The sequence below is a fragment of the Caretta caretta genome, chromosome 9, assembly GCF_965140235.1.
Source record: "Caretta caretta isolate rCarCar2 chromosome 9, rCarCar1.hap1, whole genome shotgun sequence".
Taxonomy (NCBI): domain Eukaryota; kingdom Metazoa; phylum Chordata; order Testudines; family Cheloniidae; genus Caretta; species Caretta caretta.
The window spans coordinates 5,551,877-5,575,069 of NC_134214.1; the positions used below are offsets into that span (position 1 = coordinate 5,551,877).

Consider the following 23,193-nt stretch of genomic DNA (forward strand, 5'->3'; position numbering starts at 1 on the left):
ACTGTATTCTACAGCTCTGCAAGTGCAAGGCCGCTTTTTCTTTTTTTAATTCCAGCCTGGCAGCCGAGTCTGTTCCGCTAAAGCAGAGGGGACGTGCAATCTGTGCCATGTTTGATTTGCAGTTAGAAAAGTGGCAGCATTTTCCAGTGGAAAATAGACCTCTCTAGGAGTCAGGATGCCTGGGTTCTCTGTTCCACCACTGTGACCTTAGACAACTCACTTAGCCCATCTGTGGGTTTGCTTTCCCCGTGTGTGTAACTGGAATACTAATACCCATCTTTGTGAAGGCTGTTGGGGCCTCTGGATGAGTGGTGCTGTAGCTGTGATAGGTACTGACGTTTCCATAATTAAAGCTAGCAGCTGGGGCCACTAGTTTGTATAAAGGGGCTGGGTTTTTCACACTTCCCCTGACTGCATAAGTCCATAGAGACTCATTTGTACACCTCAGTGTTGGAATATCCCCATTTGTCTAAACCAGGGGTTCTCAAACTGGGGGTTGGGACCCCTCAGGGGGTCGTGAGGTTATTACATTGGGGGTCGCAAGCTGTCAGCCTTCATCTCAAAAGCCTTCACCACAAACCCCACTTTCCCTCCAGCATTTATAATGGTGTTAAATATATTTAAAAGTGTTTTTAATTTATAAGGGGGGGTCACACTCAGAGGCTTGCTATGTGAAAGAGGTCACCAGTACAAAAGTTTGAGAACCACTGGTCTAAACCGATGGAAGTGGTAGCCAAACCCTCAGCTCTTTGAGACCAGAAGTAAGCAGAGTTTTAGCCCCCACTTTTTTCCCTTTTGTTAAATTGAAATGGAGGAGTAGTGTTCGTTCCAACAGCAAAGAGCCCAGTTTAAGTGCCTGGATCGATTTTTATTCTGTATTTATACAGCACTCGAGGTGGGCTAGGCACTTTACAGATAAGGCCCCTGCACTAAGAAGCTGGTTTACAGAAACTTTGGTTCATATCCTTTGGATTTCAGAGCCATCTACCATCTGGATGCAAATTGTGTTTCCCTCCTATATGTCACTTGCCAAATGAAACTTCAGACAGCTACCTAGGGAAATATTCTATCACTGTTAAATTGCAGAGGGAACATGTGTTGGCAAAAACTCCTTGTGCCATGGCTCTGTGCTCTCAGAAGCTCCTTTCTGGTCACCACTTCTTCCTGTCTAGGCTTTGCTTTCCATGTCCCCATCCAGAAGGCTGAAAGGTTGGTATCCTGCCTTGTCGTCCTGTTTTCTGTAATACATCCTAGTCACCACCGTTATGATGAAGGTCTCCAGGATGAGCAACTGCGCACTCATGTCTGAAAACAAACCAAGAAACAGAGGGGTTAGTTGACATGTCTTTCATTAGCGTTCTTCCCTATTCACTCACCAGCCAGAACAGTATAGTTGTTTAAAGAAGTATGTTACAAAGGTAAGGGGAAATCAGGATTCACTAGCTCCCAGCAGTTACCATATGGGGGCTAAAAATATTTCCTTTTGGACAAAGGATTAATTTGCTCTTTAGAGCAGCAGAATTTCACTTCCATGCAGGTGAACAGTACCTATGTCTAGCTAGTGAGTAAGGCCTAGTTCTGCCTTGTCCCTCACCCAAGGCAGGGGCCTAGTCTCGCAGACAATGCAGTCTACTTTGCTTTTACAAGAGTGTTGAAGAGAAGCTGGCCCGGAAAATTTCCGGGAGAAAGGGCTGGAAACAAATACAGCAGCAGCTGGATTGACTAAACTAACAGTTGCCACTTCAACAGGCTGTTTTTCATTGGTGAGCAAATGTGTAGATACGCCTAGTCTCCTGCTGCGTCACGACGTTGAAAATTACAGCTGTCTTTGCTACAGTGGAGATCGCAGGTTTGTATAATTTTTGGTGGTGCCCAGAAGGGGTCCAAGTCCTGCCCCCCTCCCCCCCCTCGGCCTTCCCCACACACACCCCTTCCTTGTAAGCTGATACATATTTTTTTAAATAATGTAAAAATAGACTGGAAACAGTAAACATTTAACAGTTTTCCAATATTGCACAATATCACTATCGTAAGAAAAAATTATTTAACTAAGAGTATCAACTTTATTAATACTCGTTTGAATACGGAAACAACCCAGCACTCTTGGATCAATAACCCTCAAAAGGAAACAGCTCTGTCTAATTCGCTATTGGACTCCAACCACATAAATCTTGACAGCCAAGACTGATGAAAACTCCTTTTCTGATCTTTTAGATTTGCCACATCTTTCTTTTGTAAAAAGAAAAGGAGTGCTTGTGGCACCTTAGAGACTAACCAATTTATTTGAGCATAAGCTTTTGTGAGCTACAGCTCACTTCATCGGATGCATACTGTGGAAAATACAGAAGATGTTTTTATACACACAGACCATGAAAAAATGGGTGTTTATCACTATAAAAGGTTTTCTCTCCCCCCACCCCACTCTCCTGCTGGTAATAGCTTATCTAAAGTGATCACTCTCCTTACAATGTGTATGATAATCAAGGTGGGCCATTTCCAGCACAAATCCAAGGTTTAACAAGAACGTCTGAGGAACAGTGGGGGGGGGGGGGGGGGGGGAGGAGGAATAAACAAGGGGAAATAGGTTACTTTTTATAATGAATCAACCATTCCCAGTCTCTTAACTTCAGTTTGCAGGCCATCACTTGATGAATTACCCTTTTGTTCTTTTTCTCTGGGTAACTTTATTAAGAATGTATCCATTGTTGTTTATTATTACACAAAATTAATGGGATTATTATTACACAAAATTGTGGGAGGAGACTCAGGGTAGGGCAGAGGGTTGGGGTGTGGGGGGGGATGAGGGCTCTGACTGGGGTGTGGGCTCTGGGGTGGGGCTAGGGATGGGGTTTGGGGTGTGGGAGGGGCTCAGGCAGAGGGTTGGGGGGGGTGAGGGCTGTGGGGTGGGGCCCGGGATGAGGGATTTACGGTGCAGGAGGGGGCTCAGGGCTGGGGTGTGGGGGGTGAGGAGTAAGAGATTCCTTTCCTCTCCCAGGCTGGAGACCAGGCAGAACTCGGTTACGTGACTGGCATTACTACACGGGGTGTACACTATTTTAACTGACTTTGTTGTTTTAACTATTATACAAATATTTCAGCCTAGTAACCAAGATGAAAGGAATCTAAAAGGGTAAATCTTCATTAATGTGCACAGGGAGGTAAATGCAAAACTCTGTTATTGGAGACATGGCCAGCCTGAAAGCCATGTATTGTAAACAAGTATTTCTTTACCTCTTTATGGCTCTCTCTAAGTCTGCACATCTCTTATCTTGGACAATGAAAATCAATTAAGGTGCTTCCAAGTTCTCAGTGTTGTAATCTTCGGGTTGCGAACACTTGATGGAAATTTGTCCTTGCTGTAAAACCAGTGTTTTTAATGGAATTTAAAAGAATAACAGGGGGGGTATTTTTCAGTGGGTCTTCAGGGTTTGTTTTTATAAAACTAATTTTTTAGATGAAGTGTCACCTTACTCGGCTTGTCCACACTGGGGTTTCACACTAACAAAAACTGCCAGCACAAGTCATGATTAACTGGGCATGGATTGTCTGCACTAGGGGCTTGCACAAATGCAGCTATGTTGGTGTAAAATAACCCAGTGCGGACAAGGCCTACAAGTCAGACAGTCTACCCCCCACAGCAATGCACCCCTAAGAACCACATGGAAAGAAATGCCAACTCCAAAGCAAAGAATGGGGCCGGGGATGACAGGTTCACTGTGCAGGAGGGGGCTTGGGGCTGGAACAGAGGGTTGGGCTGTGAGAGCTCTGACTGGGGGTGTGTGCTCAGGTGGGGCTGGGGATGAGGGGTTAACGATGCAGGAGGGTGCTCAGGGCTGGGGAAGAGGGCTGCAGGGTTCACGGTGCAGGACAGGGCTCAGGGCTGGGTTACAGGGTTGGGGTCGGGGGAGTGAGGGCTGGGGCTGTGGGCTCTGGGGCGGGTCTGGGCCGGGGATGAGGAGTTCAAACTTTGGGGTGCAGCAGGCAGGCTGCCCTGGGGCTGGGGCCAGAGAGGCGGACTCCCCCCACCCCTCTCCCCACCAGCAGCAACAAGCTCCAGGGTGGGGCCTCCCTCTCCCCGGCACGACACTCACCCAAGCCCCAGGCTGCTGCTCAGGAGGTCCAGACAGGATAAGCCCCCTCGGAGTTGCCGGGCAGGGGGTCTGCCATGCCGCTGCGCCGCCTCCCCTCCGCGGGTGCAGCAGTCAGCCTGCCACCCGTGCCACTCCATTAGCCGGCAGCGGCCAGCGAGGGAGGGCAGTGCAGAGCTGCAGGGGGCAGCTGCCTGGGGCAGGCAGGGACGCTCAGGGCAGAGGTGCGGGGGGGGCAGCAGGCAGGGCCAGGGGAAGAGACGTGGCCCTGAACACTGGAGGAGCCGGGCCCCTGGGGCCCTGAATTTGTTGGAGCCCGAGCACCAGGGGCCCATACAACTCGCCGCCCTTCATGGAGATGCAAAGAAGGCAATTACACTTTCCTTCAAGGAGTGCAATAAGAGGAGCTTCTCCTTTTCTTTCAAAAGGGAAGAAAAAAACATTGTGAAAATATTCCTGTGCCATGGAGAGAGAGGCCGACTTCAATCCTGGGCCAGTTTTCATCCTTAAACTAACCCAGGCCAGGGCCTCTTGCTACTCACACTGTGACCTCGTCTTGGAGGACAAGGGCGGGGCGCAGGCGATCTGGCCGCTGCTTTGCAGGATGCTCAAGATGGAGGGCTGTAGCGCAGTCAGGATGAGGAGCACCTGCCACCAGAAGAAGTGGGGATGAGAGAGCTGCTTGCAAACTGAGGGACCCCCACCAGGGGGTGTGTTGGTGTATCCAAGGCCTAGACCCTTCCTTCACGCTGACTTTCTCATTCTAGCAGCTAGTAGCTTTCTTGCATACCCTTGGCCTCCCGAGGCCCCCGCAGCAAGCTCCAGCTCTGCTTTGAATACGTGTCCACGGGTCAGCCTTGCTGCCGCTTTGTGCTGGAGACTCAGCTGCTGAGTCTGTCACCACCACCTACCCTATTCCTCAGCCGTTCGTGCCACTACACTGGTACCTCGCTCTATAGCCTTAAAAACCGCAGTAGAGGGGGTTTAATGTTAGCCCACTTTCCTGATACTTAAAGCATCTAAATTATTTCCTGGGACCACTCCCTGCGTTCCCATATCAGGTGAGGAACTGGTTCTTGAGCCCTACAGGGGTTACACCACCCAGCTTTGTGTCTAGGCAATAACTATACATTATTCAAACTACAGTGACCAGTTAAGTCTAAATATGAGTCCTTCGCTGATCCTGCTGTAGCTTGGGAGAAGCACAGTATCCTCTCTTTTGGGGCAGACTTCATAAGATCTTCCTCTTTTCTCCTTGGTCCACAATTCTTGCCCTCCCCCTCACCCCCATTTTTTTTTTAAACTAAACTTTCAAATCCCTGCTTACTCAAAGGAATCTTTATGTCAGTTTCTCCATTTTTACATAATTTCCCCCTTCCGTGTCTGCCATTTCAATGCCAGGTATCCTAGCGTGTGCTGGAATCCTTCTCTGTCTTGATCCACCCTCCTGTGTACTCCTGCTGCTCACTCACCGCATATGGCAGGGGTACTTGTGGGAAAGCGGGGTCGGTCTTAAGCATTGAGCTGGTCCTATTGCTCATTCCACACCTGAAGCCCCTCGTGCTCCTTGAGAGGACGAGGTAGTTTCAAGACAGGGGAATAGAAAGGCAGCCAGCTCTGGGGTATCAGCCAGCCGGAATATGGTATGCTGCACATGTGGGGCGAGTGGAGTTTTGAAGGACCCAGTTTATAGGTGCAAAGGCCAATGAAAGCCCCTTTGAGGCCAGGAAAATGCTAACAATCGGTAATCACCCCGAGCAATGTTACCTGGAAACAAGCGAACTTGGCCCCCATGTTCTGCTCTGCCAAATGCACCCTCGCCTGGCGGAACATGATCCCAAGGGCCCACAGAGCAAAGATGGTGGAGAACCCAAGGCAGGTGTTTATCCAGAGTGCCACGCTCTTAGCGGAGATCTGGGAGGGACAGAAGAAAAGGAAGCATGGCTGTGATTTCCAGCCCCGAGTAGGAGACGGAGCATTGTCCAGGATGGGGCACGGGCATGCTGCCCTGATACCCCTGGGCACTGGGGAGAGATGGAGAATCCGAGCAAGACAGGCAGCCCCACAAGTTGCTGTCACGTTCCCCTCCCGCTGCACAGCCAGGGAAGCAGTCTCCCTTCTAATGCTGGAACTATGGCCCAGAGTCAGAGGTAGGGCTAAAGTGGTACCCTAACCCCTCTGCCTTCGATGGGTGAAGGGTTATGACTTACATCAGCCGGATTGTAGTTTCCATCTTCAGCCAGGGCCAGCCCCACAAAGACACAGGCTGTCTTGAAGAAGGCAAATTGGAAAGTGCCCAGAAGAAAGAGTTTAAGTTTTCCCCTATGATGGCAACAGAGCAAGACGTCAGTGACCGCTCCGGAGCCAGGAGCTTGCTCCTTGCAAATCTGCTTTTTACCCAACCTTCCACCACTTGCCACCTTGCCTTGCCCTCAGGCCACCCCTTCTAGGCCTGCAGAACGGACTATAACATGAGACTGGAATGCCCTGTGAGCCAGAGACCAAAACTGCCTTGTGAAATTCACGGGGATTTCTAGTACAGCCCTTCCCTGCCACTGGCCAAGCACATTGGACAGCAAACTCTTGGGAGCAGAGACCTTGCCTTGTGGGGCTGATCTATAAATCATCCCACATCTTTCGCTTGGCTTTTGGTAGCACCTGGGAGCCCTAGTCATAGACCCTGCCCCCACGGTGTGAGGTGCTGGACAAACGACAAACGAAAAGACAGCCCCTGCCCCAGAGCGCTGACAGTTTCCGTATAAGATAAGATGACAGCTGGATCCAGACAGACTGGAGAGTAGATGGAAACAATGAGCCAACACTTGGGGCTGCTCTAGATTGCACAGAGGTGGACTGAAGCCAACCGTTGCCCCTTCCCTCCACGGGGTGTGGTGCAAGCAGAGCTCAGCTGCTCCCATGCTTCTGGCCGGGCACCTTCAGAGGGAGTTATGAGGTTCAATGTACCTCTTGGGAGAAGCTGCACCGCCCAATGGCCGGCTTCTCGTAAAGGGAGGGGCTAAGGAACCCGCATTCCTCCCAGCCACTGCTGTCCCTGTATAGTGCCCCAGGGCCCCCATCAGTGCCCAGGCCCGGCAGCCTTACTTGGTCATAGTGATGCGCGGGCAGCAGGGGCAGCAGCAGCAGCAGGGGCCTGTGCTGATCACCATGGGCGTGTCCCTCAGGGCTTTGAGCAGGGCCTCCTTCCCCCCGAAGCCTTCCACCATGATCAGCATGAGGAGGTAGAAGCATATGCTGAAGTACCTGGGGGCAGCACGGGGGGGGGGCAGAGAGCGAAGTCAGCCCAGGGAGGTGACAACGCCACAGCACAGAGTTTGCTCCGCACGGGGCCAGGCCCCGCTCCTGCAAGGCGCAGAGACAGATTAACACACGGGGGGGCTGGCCAATTTGGCAACCCCCGGAAAAATCTCATGATGCTTGGGCAGCAGGATTTAGCTGCTGCATCGTCTGCTCTGCTAGTTGGGCTGGCTGGGCTTGGAGCAAGGCTTCTTGGATGAGCCGGTGAGGGGATCAGCCGGCGGGAGGCTCTTGCATCTGGCTGGGCAGCCAAAGGGAGGTGGGGAAGACCACCTCCTGCTGTGTCTCCTCCAGTCCCGGCTGGAGTCCTACTGCCCCGAGCCCAAGGACACAGGCTACAGGCTGCAGCCTGCAGCACATCAGCGACCGGGAGAACGTAGACAGGAAGAGGGGTGGGCTGGCTGCTGGGATGGGGAGCTCCCCGCAGCCAGGGGCGCTGGGGAAATCCCCACTACCTCAACCCACCAGTGAGCTCCCAGGGAAATGCAGCCCCACAAGCATGTGGGGAACCAAGGGGGGGCTCTCTGCTGTCCTCAATGGGGGAAACATGGAAACCCCCAACCCTACACACACACACACCCCCGTGGTCTCTGCCTTAGCTCTCAATATTCAATCACTTCTCTCCCCAGGTGTGACCTGTTCTCTCTCTCCTCCTCTTCCAGTTTTTTCCTGTGTCTTTTGGTGATTGCAAAAGGCATGGTGAGACGGAGGCTTTGTCTGGGTTTTTCATACCTCCAGCCACGGTTTCGAGGCCTTTGGATGCCCCTATCTCTGCACCTCACAATGCAGCATTATTTACCTCATCCTAGTATGTCATGAGGTAGCCCTGTTTACCCCCACGTGAGATCGTTGTGGATCCCACCTCTCCACGCATGTGGTTCTTGCCGTGGGATCTTAGGGTGGGTTCTTGCCATGTCCAATTTGACAGGGCATTATTCACCCCCTGCTCAGCTGATATGAGGCCTTCCGTAGTACAGTTCTCCCACTTCGGCAGTGGATGAAAGACATAGTGCTATTTACCGACGGTACGTTTAAGCTCTGTGTGTGTTTCCCCCTCACCCAGCATGAACTGATGTGGCTCTGTTTACACGGGGCCCCAGATTCCAGCCCTAACTCACTCAACTATGAACTTCACAGATGAATTGTGGCCCACCCAAATTTACTTCACAAAGATGGCTGGTGGAAACAACTGCTGCCCTAGGCAGCCATTCCTATGGGAATGCCAAAGCCAAGCCAGGCTAGGGATAAAACATAAAGGACAAACCCAGATAGTTATAGAAATGGGAGAAATGTATCTTGGGAGGCCCTTCAGCTCCAGTGACTTATTTCCCTTCCCTCCATTACACCAATGATGAGGCATTGGGAGAAGGGAGTGCTGAATATTCTCTCTCTGCAGGATTATTGGACAAACTATATTCTCATTGGCTTAGTAATGACAGAACTTGCTGTGGTGTGCTCTGGCTGATCAGAACCTGGCCTCTTCTTCACAGTGTGATTGAACGGATACGTACATGCTCGTTTCTGTTTACGTTTTAGCACTAACTGTTACAGCTAACTGGTAAAATGTCACCTTGCTCACGGTTTGACATGAACTTTGGCACCCATCAGAGTCTTTCAGTGTTTCTTCATAGCTGAAGTGATCAATTGTAAACTTTGCTTTAAATCAGTTCTCACCATTGGCTGAACCTTACAGTTCTGAATAATGAGTCATTGTGCCTCAGGTTTGGCTTATTTCTTTTAATTAAGTTACTTTCTGGAACGGTGCCGCCTGTTCTTTCAGACAATAGAAAAACTGAAAGATAACGCGATCAACAGGTGGGAAAACCGCACACTGGCCATGTTCAAGATAATTGGGGGAGATGAAAGACCCGCTTCTTGGCCTGCGAACAACTGATTCCTGTAATACCAGGGTTGCCCAGGTGAGCAGTGTGATGGTATGGATAAGATCTAGCTAGATTCACTTTCTGTGTGGAAAAATTGAGCAGTTAATATAGGCATAAGGAACCGGGATAGGATTTGCTTCGTTAGTAAGGCCGTGTGTAAACACTGAATTGAGTCATCTTATTAATACAGTTTGGTACATCCATGTTTTTTATGCGGCGGGAGGAACGTTCTTTGTGCCCAGGGCCCTAATAAATCTTAATCTGCCTCTGGCTAGGCCAGGAGCAGCCGGATCAGTCCGAGCTCCCCCAGGCTGCAGCGGGGCCGGGTGGTAGCAATACTCACATGCCAATAGCCATCTCCACCACCATCATGGAGCGTGGTAACCAGAGCCCAAAGCAGCAGAACACGGAGACCATCTGGAGAAGAAGGGAGGGCAGGCCCAGCGTAAACGGGAGGTAGCCAGGCATGCTCCAGTCCAGTTCCCCCACAGGCCCTGGGGTAGGCGGGTGAGCGGATGGCAGAGATGGGCCCACAGCAGAACTCTGGAGCTCCACGGGCCGGCCCGTTTACAATCCAAGCTCTATGGGGCTGGATTTTGCAATTGGTCCCTTGCCCTAAAGTGGTCTCAGCATCTCATCACCCCCGCTACTTGGGGGAGCTCAGAGACCCGGCATGATCCCAGATCCCCCTGGGATATTTGCAGTGCCCCCAACTCTGGATCCACTCTCTAATGCGGATGTAATAAACCAGACCAGCACGGTCCCCTGCCCTCCGCAAGCTAAAGCTCCAGGGCTCACTCCCAGCCTGCACTGTCCATCAGCATAACAGGAACCCACAGCATGGCTGTGAATGCCCGCCAGGATCCTGTTGCCATCCCCTCCCTCACAGCGAAGGCTGGGGCTCACCGTAGGGGCCGAGCTGCTCCAGATGAGGGTTTTCATCTTGATCACGCATCGGATCTTCTTTGACAGGTAGATGGCTTCTTCAAGGAAGATGGCGACCGACACCAGTGTCAGGAAGGTCATAAGGCCATGGATGGAGAGCTCGATGGGGTCCAGCTCTGCAGGGAAGGGAGGGGATGAGAGAGATGTCACGGCCGTCCCTCCCATGCAGTGCAAAAGCCCCCTGGAAATCTGCATGAGATGTGAACACGCTCTAGGGAGGGTGAGTGGTTGGCCAGCCGTCCCTCTGCCTTTTCTCCCCTGTCCTCGGGGCTGGGTCCCTGCCCCTCCCCACTGCCCCACTTCCCTGCTCTCTCCCTCAGCCCTACAACCAGGAGCCCTTTCCCCCTGCCCAGCGCGGGGGCTGAGAGGGCGGGACTGCTCTGTGACCCAGCCAATATTGAGTCCTGGCCCAGTCTAACTCTCCCCCTCCCCCCGCCGGCACCCATGGGGCAGCGCCCCCCACGTACTGTACAGCAGCTGCAGCGAGGTGGGCGGCTTGGAGACACAGGCCAGGGGGACGCTGAAATTCGTAATCAGCAGCTTAATCAGCTGAGGTGAGAACCTGCAGGAAAACCAGGCCCCCGGTTAGCTCCGCTCTCGGGCTGGAGTCCAGTCCCACCTGTGGGGAGGGATTCGAGGGGTGCGGCCAGCAGCTTGCACTGGGCGCTGTAAGATCTGCCCATCTGCAATGGGTCATCGGCCAAGCTCGCCCAGCCCAGCTACGCAAGGGCTAATCATACAACTTGGCCCCCTGCAAAGCCCCATGGCCACTGGGAGCGCTGCTGGCCTCCCTGGGTGGAAAGCACTCGATGGGCAGCCCTGATTCATGACCCCCCCATCCGGGGCAACAGCAGCCGATCACAGGCTGCAAAGGGGCCAGTGGACGAGGAGTGACCCCTGTGAAATGAGTGTGGCAGGTCTCAGCCCAGTTCCCTTGGAGCAGGTGCCCCAAGGACTAATCACCCTTCACTCGTGGGGCCTGGGTTTAAGGTGAGGTGAGTTTATGGCTAGGCATTTCTGGGCGGGGCTGGCGTAGTTAGAGTAACCAGATAGCAAGTGTGAAAAATCCGGACTGGGGGGGTGGGGATAATGGGTGCCTACAATAAGAAAAAGCCACCAAAATCAGGACTGTCCCTATAAAATCAGGACATCTGGTCACCCTAGTCGTGGTTGGAGGTGACCAGCACTAACTGCCCCAGAGCTGGCAGAACAGGGTGACACATCCTGCTTCCCTGGGTACTCAGCCCTCTGTAGCAGATGGGATCTGCCCTGGCTTATAAATAATGGCACTCAGCAGGGAGCAGATTGCACCAGGTGTCTGGACATTTCCCGAGGGCATTGGGGCCGGAGGGGGGGTGGGGAGGGAATTCACCCTCCTCCTTCACACAGTCCTCAGCCCCCAGCACGCCCCACACCAGCGCAGAACCAAGCAGCTGCCGGCTGAGCGGCGAGGAGCTGCTCTGCCTGCAGCCTCGACGTCCCCTACCTGGGGTCGGATAGGAGCTCTGCAGAATACTCCATTCTGCCCCTTCCCCCGGCGATCAAGCTGGCTCCTGCTCACCCTCCACAAGCCCAGCTGCTGGCTGGCAAAAGGCTCCAGCAGCGTTTGCCAGGCGGGGGCAGAGTCCCAAAGGTCGGCGCTCGCAGCCCGGCCTTGTGCAGTTGTAACTCCCCTTCCGGGGTGGGGGGAACGGATCAGTGGTCACGATGCATCCCCCGTAGGTAACCGGCTGTGATTTGTCTGGGGACACAGACACTCCAACTAGCAGAGCAAATTCAAGGGTTACCACGAATCTCGGTCAACCGGTTTGCACAAATAACTCCCCCACCCCGCCTTCTCTGTGTGTGTCAGGAGGTTCATTGGACGAGAAAGTGGTTCATCCCCGCTCTGCAGAGAGGAGCTGCCCTGGCTATCAGCTGCCAGGTTATTGACCTGGGGCCCAACAGCACTAACCAGCCAGGATCGGGGGACTTTGCATCCACAGCAGGGAGAGGACGGCTTTCTAACGTGGAGAAAGTGGAGTTAATGCAGTGTGTGCACGCATGTGTTTTGTGGGGCGAACTCTGGCCCCCCTGCTCGGCGGGAGGGTGACTCCATCATTCGGAGAGCTCTGGGGGTGACAGTGGAGGGCAAAGCAGACAGGAGCTTGCCTTGGGACCCGGCTGTGCACGAAGCCAGTGCAGCTCTGGGCTTTGCAGTAGTGAGCCCGCGTGGGCCCTGCTCTGTGGGGCTGGGCCCTGGCACAGCTGGGCAAAGTGGAGAGAGTTCAGCGAAGGGCAGGGCAGGGGCGGGGGGGAGGGAGCGAGTCCAGGGGGGACAACTGAGAAGGGAAAATGAAAGGAGCAGAACAAGCTGAAACTGGTTGAGCAGCAGCTCAGGGGGAGGGGATTCATTGGAGGCCTGAGGGGGGTGCACTCGCTGCAGTGGGGTGGAATTTAAAAAGAGAATCATGGGAAAGGGTCCGGAGAGTGAATCGTTCCCCTGGAGCAGCTCTGTTGCTTGGGGCACTTAATGCTAGCCTGGACGAACTGCCAGCAAACAGGTCAGGGAACAGCCCAGCCCCGGCCCCAGGAGACGGACCGGAGCAGCAAGTGGGTCATTTCCATCTCTAACGTCCAGTCCTACAGATGGAATCGCAATTAACCTTCCTGCCACCACTACCGGCCTGGGCTCCCGGCTGGCCTCTGGCTTCACCTCCCTGGGTGCTGAGCAAAGTCACGGTGAAACCTTCTACCAGGGACACGTCATGGTCTCTCGGCAGCGAGGTTTTGCCACCGCTCCAGTGCAGTTCTGCAGTGTGGGGTGTGGAAACCCACCAGCCCCCCAGGCTGGGCTTCACTCTGATTTGCACCAGAGCTGAGCTACAAGTAGGGGCCCAGCCTGTGGGCACGTGGGGATGGGCTTGGAGCTGCCAGGGACGCCGTATGAATATTGTGTGTTAACCAGGCTATTATGATGGTTTCCCGCGTAGCAGGGCTGTCAGGAAATGCGCCCAGGATGGGGCAGGCGGCGTATCCTACCCACATCTCTCGGACACTGGAGAACAACGCACAAGCCTTTGTTAGGGAAAAAGGGTTCCCCTCCCGTCTAGGGTTAGGAGGGTAGCCTTCCCTGGACTTCTGTATTAGCCAAACAAAACACAGAGTCTTGGCTCTTTGATAAAGTGAGGCACTTTATTGCTAGCAAATACGACAGCTGAAGGGCTCACCAATTCCTTTTCAGAGGAAAATGGTGAAGCCCCGAACAAAGAACAGGGATGAGCTTTTATAGCTTGGTTCAACATACATTGTGATATCTCTTCCAGTTCGAACCGGTTAACCCAGTCTGTTTGAAGTTCTGGGGTAGGTACGAGCATGGAGGCTTATCTGTATAAGGAATTCTCTTCCCAAAAGCAGGGAGTGCAGGTTACACACAGTTCACATTCTTTCTATCCATAAACAAAGTAGAAAGGACAGATAAGCATAGAAAAAAGACAGCAGCGTAGCTTTACATGATTATAGGGTCGTTTTCTGGGTTTTTTTCCCTATCACCTTCACCTTGATTCACCGGCTCAGCCCCCTTCTGGGCCTGTCAGGCTGGTTCCCCCAGAAGCGAACTGGTCCCTGTGGAGTGGGGTCGGGGCCTGGGAATCAAAAGACGTGGGGGAGTTTGAGACACTGAGGCAACGCCGGGGTGGGGGGAGTGTCACGTGCCCAGCGGATTTCTACCTTCCCTATAGCCACAGCTAAATGTCCCAAAGCGACGAATGCAGAGGGGCCATGCAGACTCTGCCCCAGCCCACTACATGGGACTGCTTCTCCTTCCTTGCGGAGGGGCGGGGGGTGAACCCCCGCTTCGGGGAGGCTAGCCTGCTGGCCCCGCCCCAGCTGAGGCCCCGCCCCTGAGTCCCCCTCGTTCCCCCCGTGGCTGGAGCCTCTCCCCCTCTTGCGACTGGAGGAGCCCAGGCTGGCTGGCCCCAGCCATGCTGGCCAGCCCAACCCCCCCACCCCGGTCTGCCCGCCTCAGTTGTGCCAGCCGGCCTGACCCGCCCTGGCTGGCCCAACCCCCACCGGCCAGCCCAGGCTATGCCGGCTGGCCCTACTCCCACCAGCCCAAGCCACCGCAGCGGCTGGCCCGAGCTGCCCATGGCTGCCCCAGCCCCTGGCTGCCGGCCGAGCCCCGAGCTCCAGGCCTGGGCGGGCGCTGAGCCTCGGCGGGCTTCAGGGGACGGGGCGCTGAGCGTGGACAGGGCCACAACCTAGCTTAGGGGAGGCTTAGCCCCCCCGGCCAATGATACCCGCTGCCCCTGCCTGCTGGGGCAAACGCCCGGGCCTATTCCTAGGCTAGAGGCTGCTCTCCCTCCCACTCCTGGGGCAGGGGCTCTGCCCCGGGGAAACCGCTCCCCTGGCACTGTCCTGCCTTCCAGTTAGCAACAGCTGGCATGCCCTCCCCGAGCCTCGCTGTGCGCGCGGGGCTGGCCCGAGCCGCCTGGCATCGCCGCTCCCCCCGAAACGTCTAGAGGTGACGGGGGGGGGGGCGGTCATGTGCCCCCCCCCCTTGAAATCCCCTCCGCTCCCCACATCAACAGTTACGTATCCCCTCTGTGACCCACAATCCGGCAAGGAGAGAGCAGAATTGGCGAGGGAGGTATCTGGCCCTCAACCTCCAACTCCCATCAAGTTAGGAGACTAGCTACCCGTGAGGATCTCAACCCCTGCCAAGCGGGCCCGGAAACCTTCGGCCTCCCTGGTCCCCAGCAGGAGGACGCGGGACGCCAGGTGTGACAGCCGCGCACGGGGGCTGGGTTAAAGCCCTTTTCTCCGAAGCGCTCTGCTCCTGGGGTTAAAGAAACGGCACTGCTTGGAGAACGGCCGTTTCAGCTCAGTGGCAGCCACAGGTCACAGCGAGGGTTGCCAAGTTTCGAATCGCACAAAACCGAACACCCTTGCCCCGCCCCCTGCCCCGCCCCTTCCCCTAGGCCCTGCCCCCCAGTCACTCCATCCCCCCTCCCTCTGTCACTCACTCTCCCCCACCCTCACTCCCCTGCTCACTTTCACCGGACTGGGGCAGGAGGTTGGGGTGCAGAAGGGGGTGAGGGCTCTGGCTGGGGATGCGGGCTCCGGGTGGGGCCAGAACTGAGGGGTTCGGGGTGTGGGAGGGGGCGCCAGGCTGGGGCAGGGGGTTGGGGTGCTGACTCTGGGGTGGGCCAGGGATGAGGGGGTTGGGGTGCAGGAGGGGGCTCTGGGCTGGAGGGTGGAGCTGAGGGGTTGGGAGTGTGGGCGGTGGCATCAGGCTGAGGCAGGGGGTTGGGGTGCGGGAGGGGGTGAGGGCTCTGGGCTGGGGTGTGGGCTCTGGGGTCAGGCTATAAATGAGGGGTTCAGGGTGTGGGAGGGGGCTCAGGGCTGGGGCAGGGGGTTGGGGTGTGGGCTCTGGGGTCGGGCTATAAATGAGGGGTTCAGGGTGTGGGAGGGGGCTCAGGGCTGGGGCAGGGGGTTGGGGTGTGGGCTCTGGGGTTGGGCTATAAATGAGGGGTTCAGGGTGTGGGAGGGGGCTTGGGGCAGGGGGCTTGGCAGGAGCCGCGTGGAGCCGGGTGGGGAGCCTGCCAGCCCTGCGCCAACCGCACTTTTAACAGCCCAGTCGGCGGTGCTGACCGGAGCCGCCAGGGTCCCTTTTCGACTGGGCGTTCCGGTCAAAAACCGGACACCTGGCAACCTTAGTCACAGCTCCGGAAGGGAAGAACCGCAGCTGCTGATCCAGTTGGCCCTGCTGCTGGGCCAGAGCGGACGGCACACGGGGGACCCCGTCTGAGCGTGAGCAAATCGAATCCGCGATGACAGCCGTGGAGTGGAGGTCCAAGGTCCGAGCCCGGCGGGGTGCACTCAGAGTGGATTCAGTGGTGCAGCCAGCTCCTGCACCATGTAATAGTGACTGTTTCGATCTAGGGATGCAGAAGAGAAGTGACACACCATCTGCCAGCTTTAGTTACACTCTCTAGGTTGTCCGAGCCAAACTGCCCTGCCCAGGGGCTGCCTGATGCCCGTGTTTGCGCTACCGGCCGTTCAGATTGCGTATCTTTAGTGAGAACAAACGTACCCGTTCGTTAGGCCATGCGGCTTTGTGTGTGTGTGCGTGTTTCTCAGAGCTGGACGTCCCCATCCAGCTCTTCGAACCGACAGGTTTGTCACAGGGAGAGGTTTGGTGTTGTCACAAGATTGTCAAAATTCAAGTTTTCTGTATCCAGCTTGGATCCAAAGAGAGCCTAGCTCAGGGTCAGGCTGACCAGATAGCTGGTCCCTGAACGGCGTCTGTCTGCACTCAGATCTCTGCAGCACGAAGCGATCAGTGTGTGTTCAGAAAAATATATGGGGTCTCTTAGCAAGGAGATGGTCATATTTTCCTTCACCACTAGAGGGCGGTCCTAACAAGCTACAGAGGAGTTTGAATACTTGGTTCATGACGACTTCTATCTCAAAGTATGTCTACACTAAAACCACGAGGAGTCCTTCTGGCACCTTAGAAACTAACAAATTTATTTGGGCATAAGCTTTCGTGGGCTAGAACCCACTTCATCAGGTGCACGGAGTGGAAAATACAGTAGCAGGTATACATAGTACATAAAAAGATGGGAGTTACCTTACCAAGTGTGGGGTGGGGGGGTCAGTCTAATGAGACAATTCAGTTAACAGTAGAATACCAAGGGAGGAAAAATAACTTTTGTAGGTGTAATGAGGGTGGCCCATTTCAAACAGTTGACAAGAAGGTGTGAGTAACAGTATGGGGAAATTAGTCTTTGTAATGATCCATCCACTCCCAGTCTTTATTCAGGCCTGATTTGATGGTGTCCAGTTTGCAAATTAATTCCAGTTCTGAAGTTTCTCGTTGGAGTCTGTTTTTGAAGTTTTTTGTTGAAGAATTGCCACTTTTAAGTCTGTTATTGAGTGCCACTCGTTATGGGGATGAATGGTTATGCAAACCAATACCCCAGTAAAAGAAAAATGGTTCTCCCGATCCCAAAGGACGAAGCCCTAGACCCCGGTCAATATACAAATCAGATCTTACCACAAATCACGCTGTTGCCAATCCTTTAGACTCTAAAATCTAAAGGTTTATTCATAAAAGGAAAGAAATATAGATGAGAGCTAGACTCGGTTACATGGAATCAATGACATACAGTAATGGCCAAGTTCTTGGTTCAGGCTTGCAGCAGTGATAGAATAAACTGCAGGTTCAAATCAAGTCTCTGGAGAACATCCACCGCTGGGAGGGGTCATTCAGTCCTTTGTTCAACGCTTCAGTGTAGCCAAATCCCTCCAGAGGTAAGAAGCAGGATTGAAGACAAGATGCAGCAGGTTTTTATAGTCTCTTGCCATGTGGGCTCTGCTTTCTTTCTTTGTCCCACGGACAAGCTGCCCATCCCATGGCCTGGAAAAACCTCAGAGTTCTGTCCGTAGGCAGGTCCCTGCCTGCCTTGTTCAGTCACCAGGCGTGTCTGCCTTCTCTCAGTGGGTCAGTTGTGGAGCTGATGGTCCTTAATGGGCCCTCAAGCAGGCTAGGCAGAGCTGACACCAACTTGTCTGGGGTGTCCCCCAGAAGCAGAGCACAAGTTTGAACTACAGACAGTCTAGAGCCAATACTTATAACTTTAAATACAAAAATGATACCTGCACACAGACAGCATAATCCTAACCAGCAAACCATAACCTCGTCTTAGACACCTTATTTGACCCCCTATATGCAAGATTTGGTTCCACTACAGGACCTTGGTTGCAACCATGTTCTATATGGACCCAGTTCAAGTCAATAAAGTGAGAGCAGGGAAAGTGAAAAAAACTGTGAAAGCTGAAGCAGAAAAGGCAGAAGACAAAATGTCCAGAGGCGGTGCACATGGGGGGTGGACGGAGCAGGGCGAATGCTGAGAAGAGCCATGGTGTGAGCAGGGGCATTAGACAAGAGACCAGCACTAGCTGCTGAGATGTGATTGCTCTATTAACTATTCTTACGGGTGTTAGCAGAGTGCCCCGTCAGCCCCTGGTGCTTGGTGCTGTACAAACCGCAGAGAGACGGTCCCTGCCCCAGAGCACTTGCAATCTAAGTGCAAGGTGCGAGAGAACACGTGGATACAGCCAGACCAAGGGGGAAGCACAAGGAACCAATGAGCCAGCAGCAGCTAGCGCGGTAGTCAGTGGCCGCAGCTCACCAGCAGCCTTGCCTTTGGCAAGATTTTTGGCAACATCTGGGCACAGGAGAGCATTCATTTGTATTTCAGGGGTGGAAAGAGACCAAGGGCACTGGAACCTTGGTAGAAGTGGGGGGGTGGGGCCCACCGGTGACAGAACCGGGGAGAAGGGGAGGGCCATGCCCCCCACCTTGTAACATGGGTGTAGTTTGGGGGCAAGGGGTAGCATTGCCCCCCAAAACTGCAAGCCTCAGGCAGGTTTGGAGTGATACTGGCAGGGGTTGCCTCCCCAAACTGCCCATACTAAAAGGGGGGAGGTGCATGGTCCCCCTAACCTCCCCCCAGCTCCAGCACCATTGAAGAGACCCTGTAGTGAGATGGGCCTGTGCAAGCTTGGGGACAAAACAGAGGCGGAAGCTATGCCCAGTGCTGGGATCTCACATGTGCGTAGGCTGTCTGATTAATTTCTTCTGCCCCACAAACGCCGGAAACAGGGAAACGTAACAAACGGGCAAGGCCTGAGCTGGGCCGGACACTGGGCCCTCCACCCGCCAGCAGCTGAGGGGTCCCAGCCCTCCCATAGCAGCAGGGAGGGAGCCACCAGCTCTACCTGCCCCCTTGCAGCCTGCCCTGCTGCTCAGGAACATAGTTCATTTTAACCCCCCTGCCCCTGGGCCCGGGGTCTCACTCATATTTCCCAGCTGGGATTCGGAGCCAATCCTGAGCTCATGGATCAGCTGGGTCCCAGCACCTGCTGGCTGCTCCTTAGGCCAGGGCTTGCTGCCCCCCGGCTCTGCAGGGCCTTAAAGGGGCAGACCGCCCTGCCAGAGGCCCCAGCTGAGATCGGGGAGCTGCACGTGAACAGAGCAAGAGACAGGCCCTGCCCCAAAGAGCTAAACAGACAAGACAGACCATGAATGGGGAGAGGAGATGAACTGTCCATTCCACCTGCCTCCTAGGCCTGTGTGCTGCCCTCACTGCCTCCCTCTGCTACCCACCTAATTCCCTGTCCCTCTGTGTTTGCTCCTTTTGTTCCACAGTAGCAGGGGGAGGGCCAGCAGGTCAGTGTAAATGTGACTGTTTAGACACCGGGTGATTAGAACCCATGTGGAAGCTGGCAGGGAAAGGGTTAACCTTATCCCTAAAGGATGGAGCACAGGTGCAGGAATCAGGGTTGGGCCAGCCCTGAGTGAGGCCCCCACCTCCCACACAGTACAAAAGGGGTGTGGTACAGGAGGGTAGCTCTGGCTGTGAGGGGCAGGCAGGGTGGGTCTGTCGGCAAGGAGCTAAGGGGAGAATAAGGAAAGGAAAGGGATCTGATCTGATCTGATCTGATCGTCTTTTATCCTCTCTGGGGCTTGGCTGACGCTAAGGAGGTGTGAGACAGGTATCTACTGGCTGAGATAAACCAGCTGCCCCAGGGAACTTGCGCAGAAGAGTCCTAACAAAGCTGTCTCAGGAGAGCTCTGGCCCACTGATGTTAATTTTGAATAAATTGTGGCATGCTAGGGAAATTCCAGAAGACTGAAAGAGCGCTCATGCTTTGCCAGTATTCAGAAAGGGCAAGTGGGACGCCCAGGGTAACTAGGCTGGTTAGTGTTACGTTTCAAGGCACACAGAGAGAAGCTAGATAAAACCATAACTCCTCTTGCTGGAAGGCTGCAACATAACATGACTTTAGTTCTTGAAATCCAGAACAATGACACAAGAGCCAAAACCAGAGAGAGACAAAGCAGGCTGCTCCCTAAAACAGAAAGGCACATCTGCCCCCACTTTTCTCTAGGCAGTCATTCTGCAGACAGGCACTGATCACCTACTTCTCTACAGAGCCCTCTAACCTGGAAGGACCAGGAAAACCTCTGAGAATTTAAAGTGGCAATTGCTATTTTAACACAGTTTTCAATACACGACACTTAGCTTGACATCAATCAGTCCCAGGGGAAATAATGGAAAAGCTGATACAGGGTTTAATCAATATAAAGAATCAAAGCTAGGAGTGCAGTTCATGCCAGTCTATATGGGTTCATTGAAAATAGGTCTTGTCAGACAAACCTGATTGTATTCTTCAGGGAGGTCACTAGTTTGGTAGTTAAAGGTCACTGCATGTAAGAGACTTAGACTTTTGTGAGGTGTTTGAGTCAGCACCACAGGACATTAACACTCTGCAATATCAGCGGAGGACACGGGCAATGGATTAAGAGCTAGCTAACTGAGCGATCTCAAAGGAGCTGCTGACGGGGAACCCTCATTGCGCGTAGGGCTTTCTAGCGGGTGTCTGTAGCAGGGATCGGTGTGAGGCCAGCTACTGTTCAACACTTTTGTCGATAAACACAGACCCAGTGCTGGCAAAGTGTGCGGGGGACACACAGATGGCGGAGTGGGGGATAATGATGCGGACAAAGCTGTCGGGCAGGGTGAGGGATCGCTTGGGAAGCTGGGCCCATTCCAACACAATGCATTTGAAGCCCGCCACGCACAGGGACGTACATCTAGGTCCAAGAACGCGGCCAGACTTCCAGACTGGGGGCCAGCCTCCGGGCCAGCTGTGACTCCAAGGGGTCAGAGTGGACACACACGACCTCCCAGAGCCATGCTGTCACACCGGGGCGAAAGAGCGCCTCAGAGTATAAGCAGGGGAGGAGTGAGTAGGCGCAGGGGGGATCCACCCCCGCTCAGCGCTGGTATGGGAATACTGCAGCCAGTACTGTTTAAAAAGGCTGTTGAAAAACTGCTGCAGAGAAGAGCCAAACAAATGATTTGAGAGCTGGAGAAAATGCCTTGAATGAGAGAGACTGCGAGAGCTTGAGGTGTTTGACTTTGAGCTTTGAGCAGGGGGTGGGAGTAGATGACCTCCCGAGGTCTCTTCCAACCCTGATCTTCTATGATTCTACAATTCTCCAAAGGGGGCTCGAGTGGCGATTGGATCACCGGGTGCCAGTTCCCTCCCAGCGAGGACGTCCCTGGCCCTAGCGGGCTCTTTAATGGGGCAGAGAACAGTAGAACAGGAGCCGCCGACTGGGAGCGGAAGCCAGACGCACTGAAATCAGAGCTAGGGCCCATGGTTTGAAGAGTGAGGGTGACAAACTATTGGTACACCCTGCCCAGGGAAGCGGCGGGTTCGCCTGGATGGCTTCCAGTGCAGACCTGCTGCATTAGCCAGACACAAGTTACAGGGTTCAGTCCAGGGGTCCCTGGGGGAAAGTTAAGGGCCTGTGCTGGACTGGAGGTCGGAGTAGAGGATCGAACGGTCCCAGCTTGCCGTCAGGTCTGAGCCACACTTTGTCAGGGCTCTGGCTGGAAGAATGGCTATTTCTGTCTGACCCACAAGAGACAGATGGTTCTGGGGGGTTGCCAGACTCTAGAGCCCAGCAGAGAGTGTCTGAACTCCCCCGGGGCAGGCACGTTCCTGCCGCAACGACCAGTACAAACCCCGTGGCCGCCTCGTCCCTAGGGGGGCCGGGACCCTGGCTCTCAGGCCTTGTCGAGAGCACAGAGTGAACTCGATGGCTCCTAATGCACACGCTGCGTGGGGGCTGATGCTCACCCCAGGGCTCGCGGCTCTGCTCTGGCCCCCTGCTTGTGTCTAGGCTGGTTGGGAGGCCCCGTGTGACCCTGGCACAGCATTGCCCACGCCGCGCTGACAGCGGGCACTGCAGGAGAGGCAACTGAGGGTCTGTTCTGCCAGCCTGTCGTGGCCCCGAGGCAGCCTCCCTCACCAGGTGGGCATTGCAGCTCTTACCCTGCCAGATCCTGCAGAGAGGGGGTAGAGTCAGGAACCGCGGTCAGGCCTGAATCCTGGTGCCCTCTGCTCCCCAGCCTAGCCGTGGCCCCTGGGAGCCAGGCCTGGTGCTGTCAGTGGGGCCGTGATTGCTGTTGGCTCAGCGGGGTGCTAAAGCGGTGGGTTACAGCGGGGATCGGTGCCACCCCGCTGGTCCCTGGGCAGGCAAGGAGAGAGCAGCTGGGTTTACCCCTCCCTCCCCCCAAGCTGGCCAGGGGGGAAACTCTCGGGGCTGCATGCTGCACCCGTGAACTTTGGACTAGGCAGAGTTTGTATGCCAGCCGGACGGGGGCAGGGAACCCAGTGCTGTCACGCAGCAGCGTTCTGCCCGGGGAGGCACTCCAGTGTGTCGCACTTGCAGCCAGGACTCCTGGGTCCTCTCCCCAGCTCTGCTGCTGATTTCCTGGGAGGCTTGGGGCAAGTTACTCCCTTGCTCTGTGACTCAGTTTCCCCATGGGAAGGGTGGCTAATAACACCCCTTCTGCCTCCTTCGAGGGCACCCACCCAAGCCCCTCTCCTGGAGAAATGGGCTCAGTGGGGGTCTCTGGGGCCTTCTCTCTGCCGCCCTCCTGTGGAAGCTGCGGTACTGCCCTGCTTAGGGCTGTCAGCAATGCTGGGAGGCTGTTCAAACAGAGCCGCCGGCAGCGCTGGGCCTTTGTGTGTCTCTCCTAAAGGCCCCACACTAGTCAGTAAGTCCCACAGTGCTCCTGGGGAGGGACCTGTCACCCCATCCCACCTTACAGAGGGGGAAACTGAGGCACAGAGTGGGGACAAGCCCTGCCCAAGCGCACACAATGAATGGGTGGCTGTTGAACCCTGACTCTCAGCTCCTCCTGCTGTAAACACTAGACCCCACTCCCCTCCCACAGCCAGGGATAGAACCCAGGAGTCCTGGCTCCCAGCTCCCCCTGCTCTGACCACTAGACCCCCCTCCCCTCTCATGAGGCCCCAGTGTGCCATTGTGATGTCCCGCAGCACCGCGGAGCTCCCTGAGAGGTCAGTGTGTAACCGAGGGAACGGGGTGCCTA

At 54.8% G+C, this 23,193-nt stretch overlaps 1 protein-coding gene across 1 annotated transcript; it reads right to left on the reverse strand.

Moving 5' to 3' along the window:
• Positions 1 to 847: 847 nt before the first annotated feature.
• On the reverse strand, positions 848 to 22,338 carry SLC51A (solute carrier family 51 member A). Its single transcript, XM_048864224.2, has 10 exons — positions 22,127 to 22,338; positions 11,718 to 11,993; positions 10,699 to 10,793; positions 10,193 to 10,347; positions 9,630 to 9,703; positions 7,191 to 7,349; positions 6,299 to 6,410; positions 5,856 to 6,002; positions 4,631 to 4,736; positions 848 to 1,305 (listed from the first exon to the last, which is right to left on the reverse strand). Exons 2-10 carry the CDS (start codon positions 11,750 to 11,752, stop codon positions 1,169 to 1,171), a joined length of 1,020 nt encoding a protein of 339 aa, XP_048720181.1. The 5' UTR covers positions 11,753 to 11,993; positions 22,127 to 22,338; the 3' UTR covers positions 848 to 1,168.
• Positions 22,339 to 23,193: the final 855 nt, after the last annotated feature.

Coding starts and splice junctions, on each gene's coding strand:
- SLC51A (XM_048864224.2), bottom strand. CDS start 11,752: ATGGAGTATTCTGCAGAGCTCCTATCCGACCCCAG. Junction 6,411..7,190: donor CCGCGCATCACTATGACCAA/GTAAGGCTGCCG, acceptor TTGCCATCATAG/GGGAAAACTTAAACTCTTTC. Junction 4,737..5,855: donor CCAAGTTCGCTTGTTTCCAG/GTAACATTGCTC, acceptor TTCTGGTGGCAG/GTGCTCCTCATCCTGACTGC.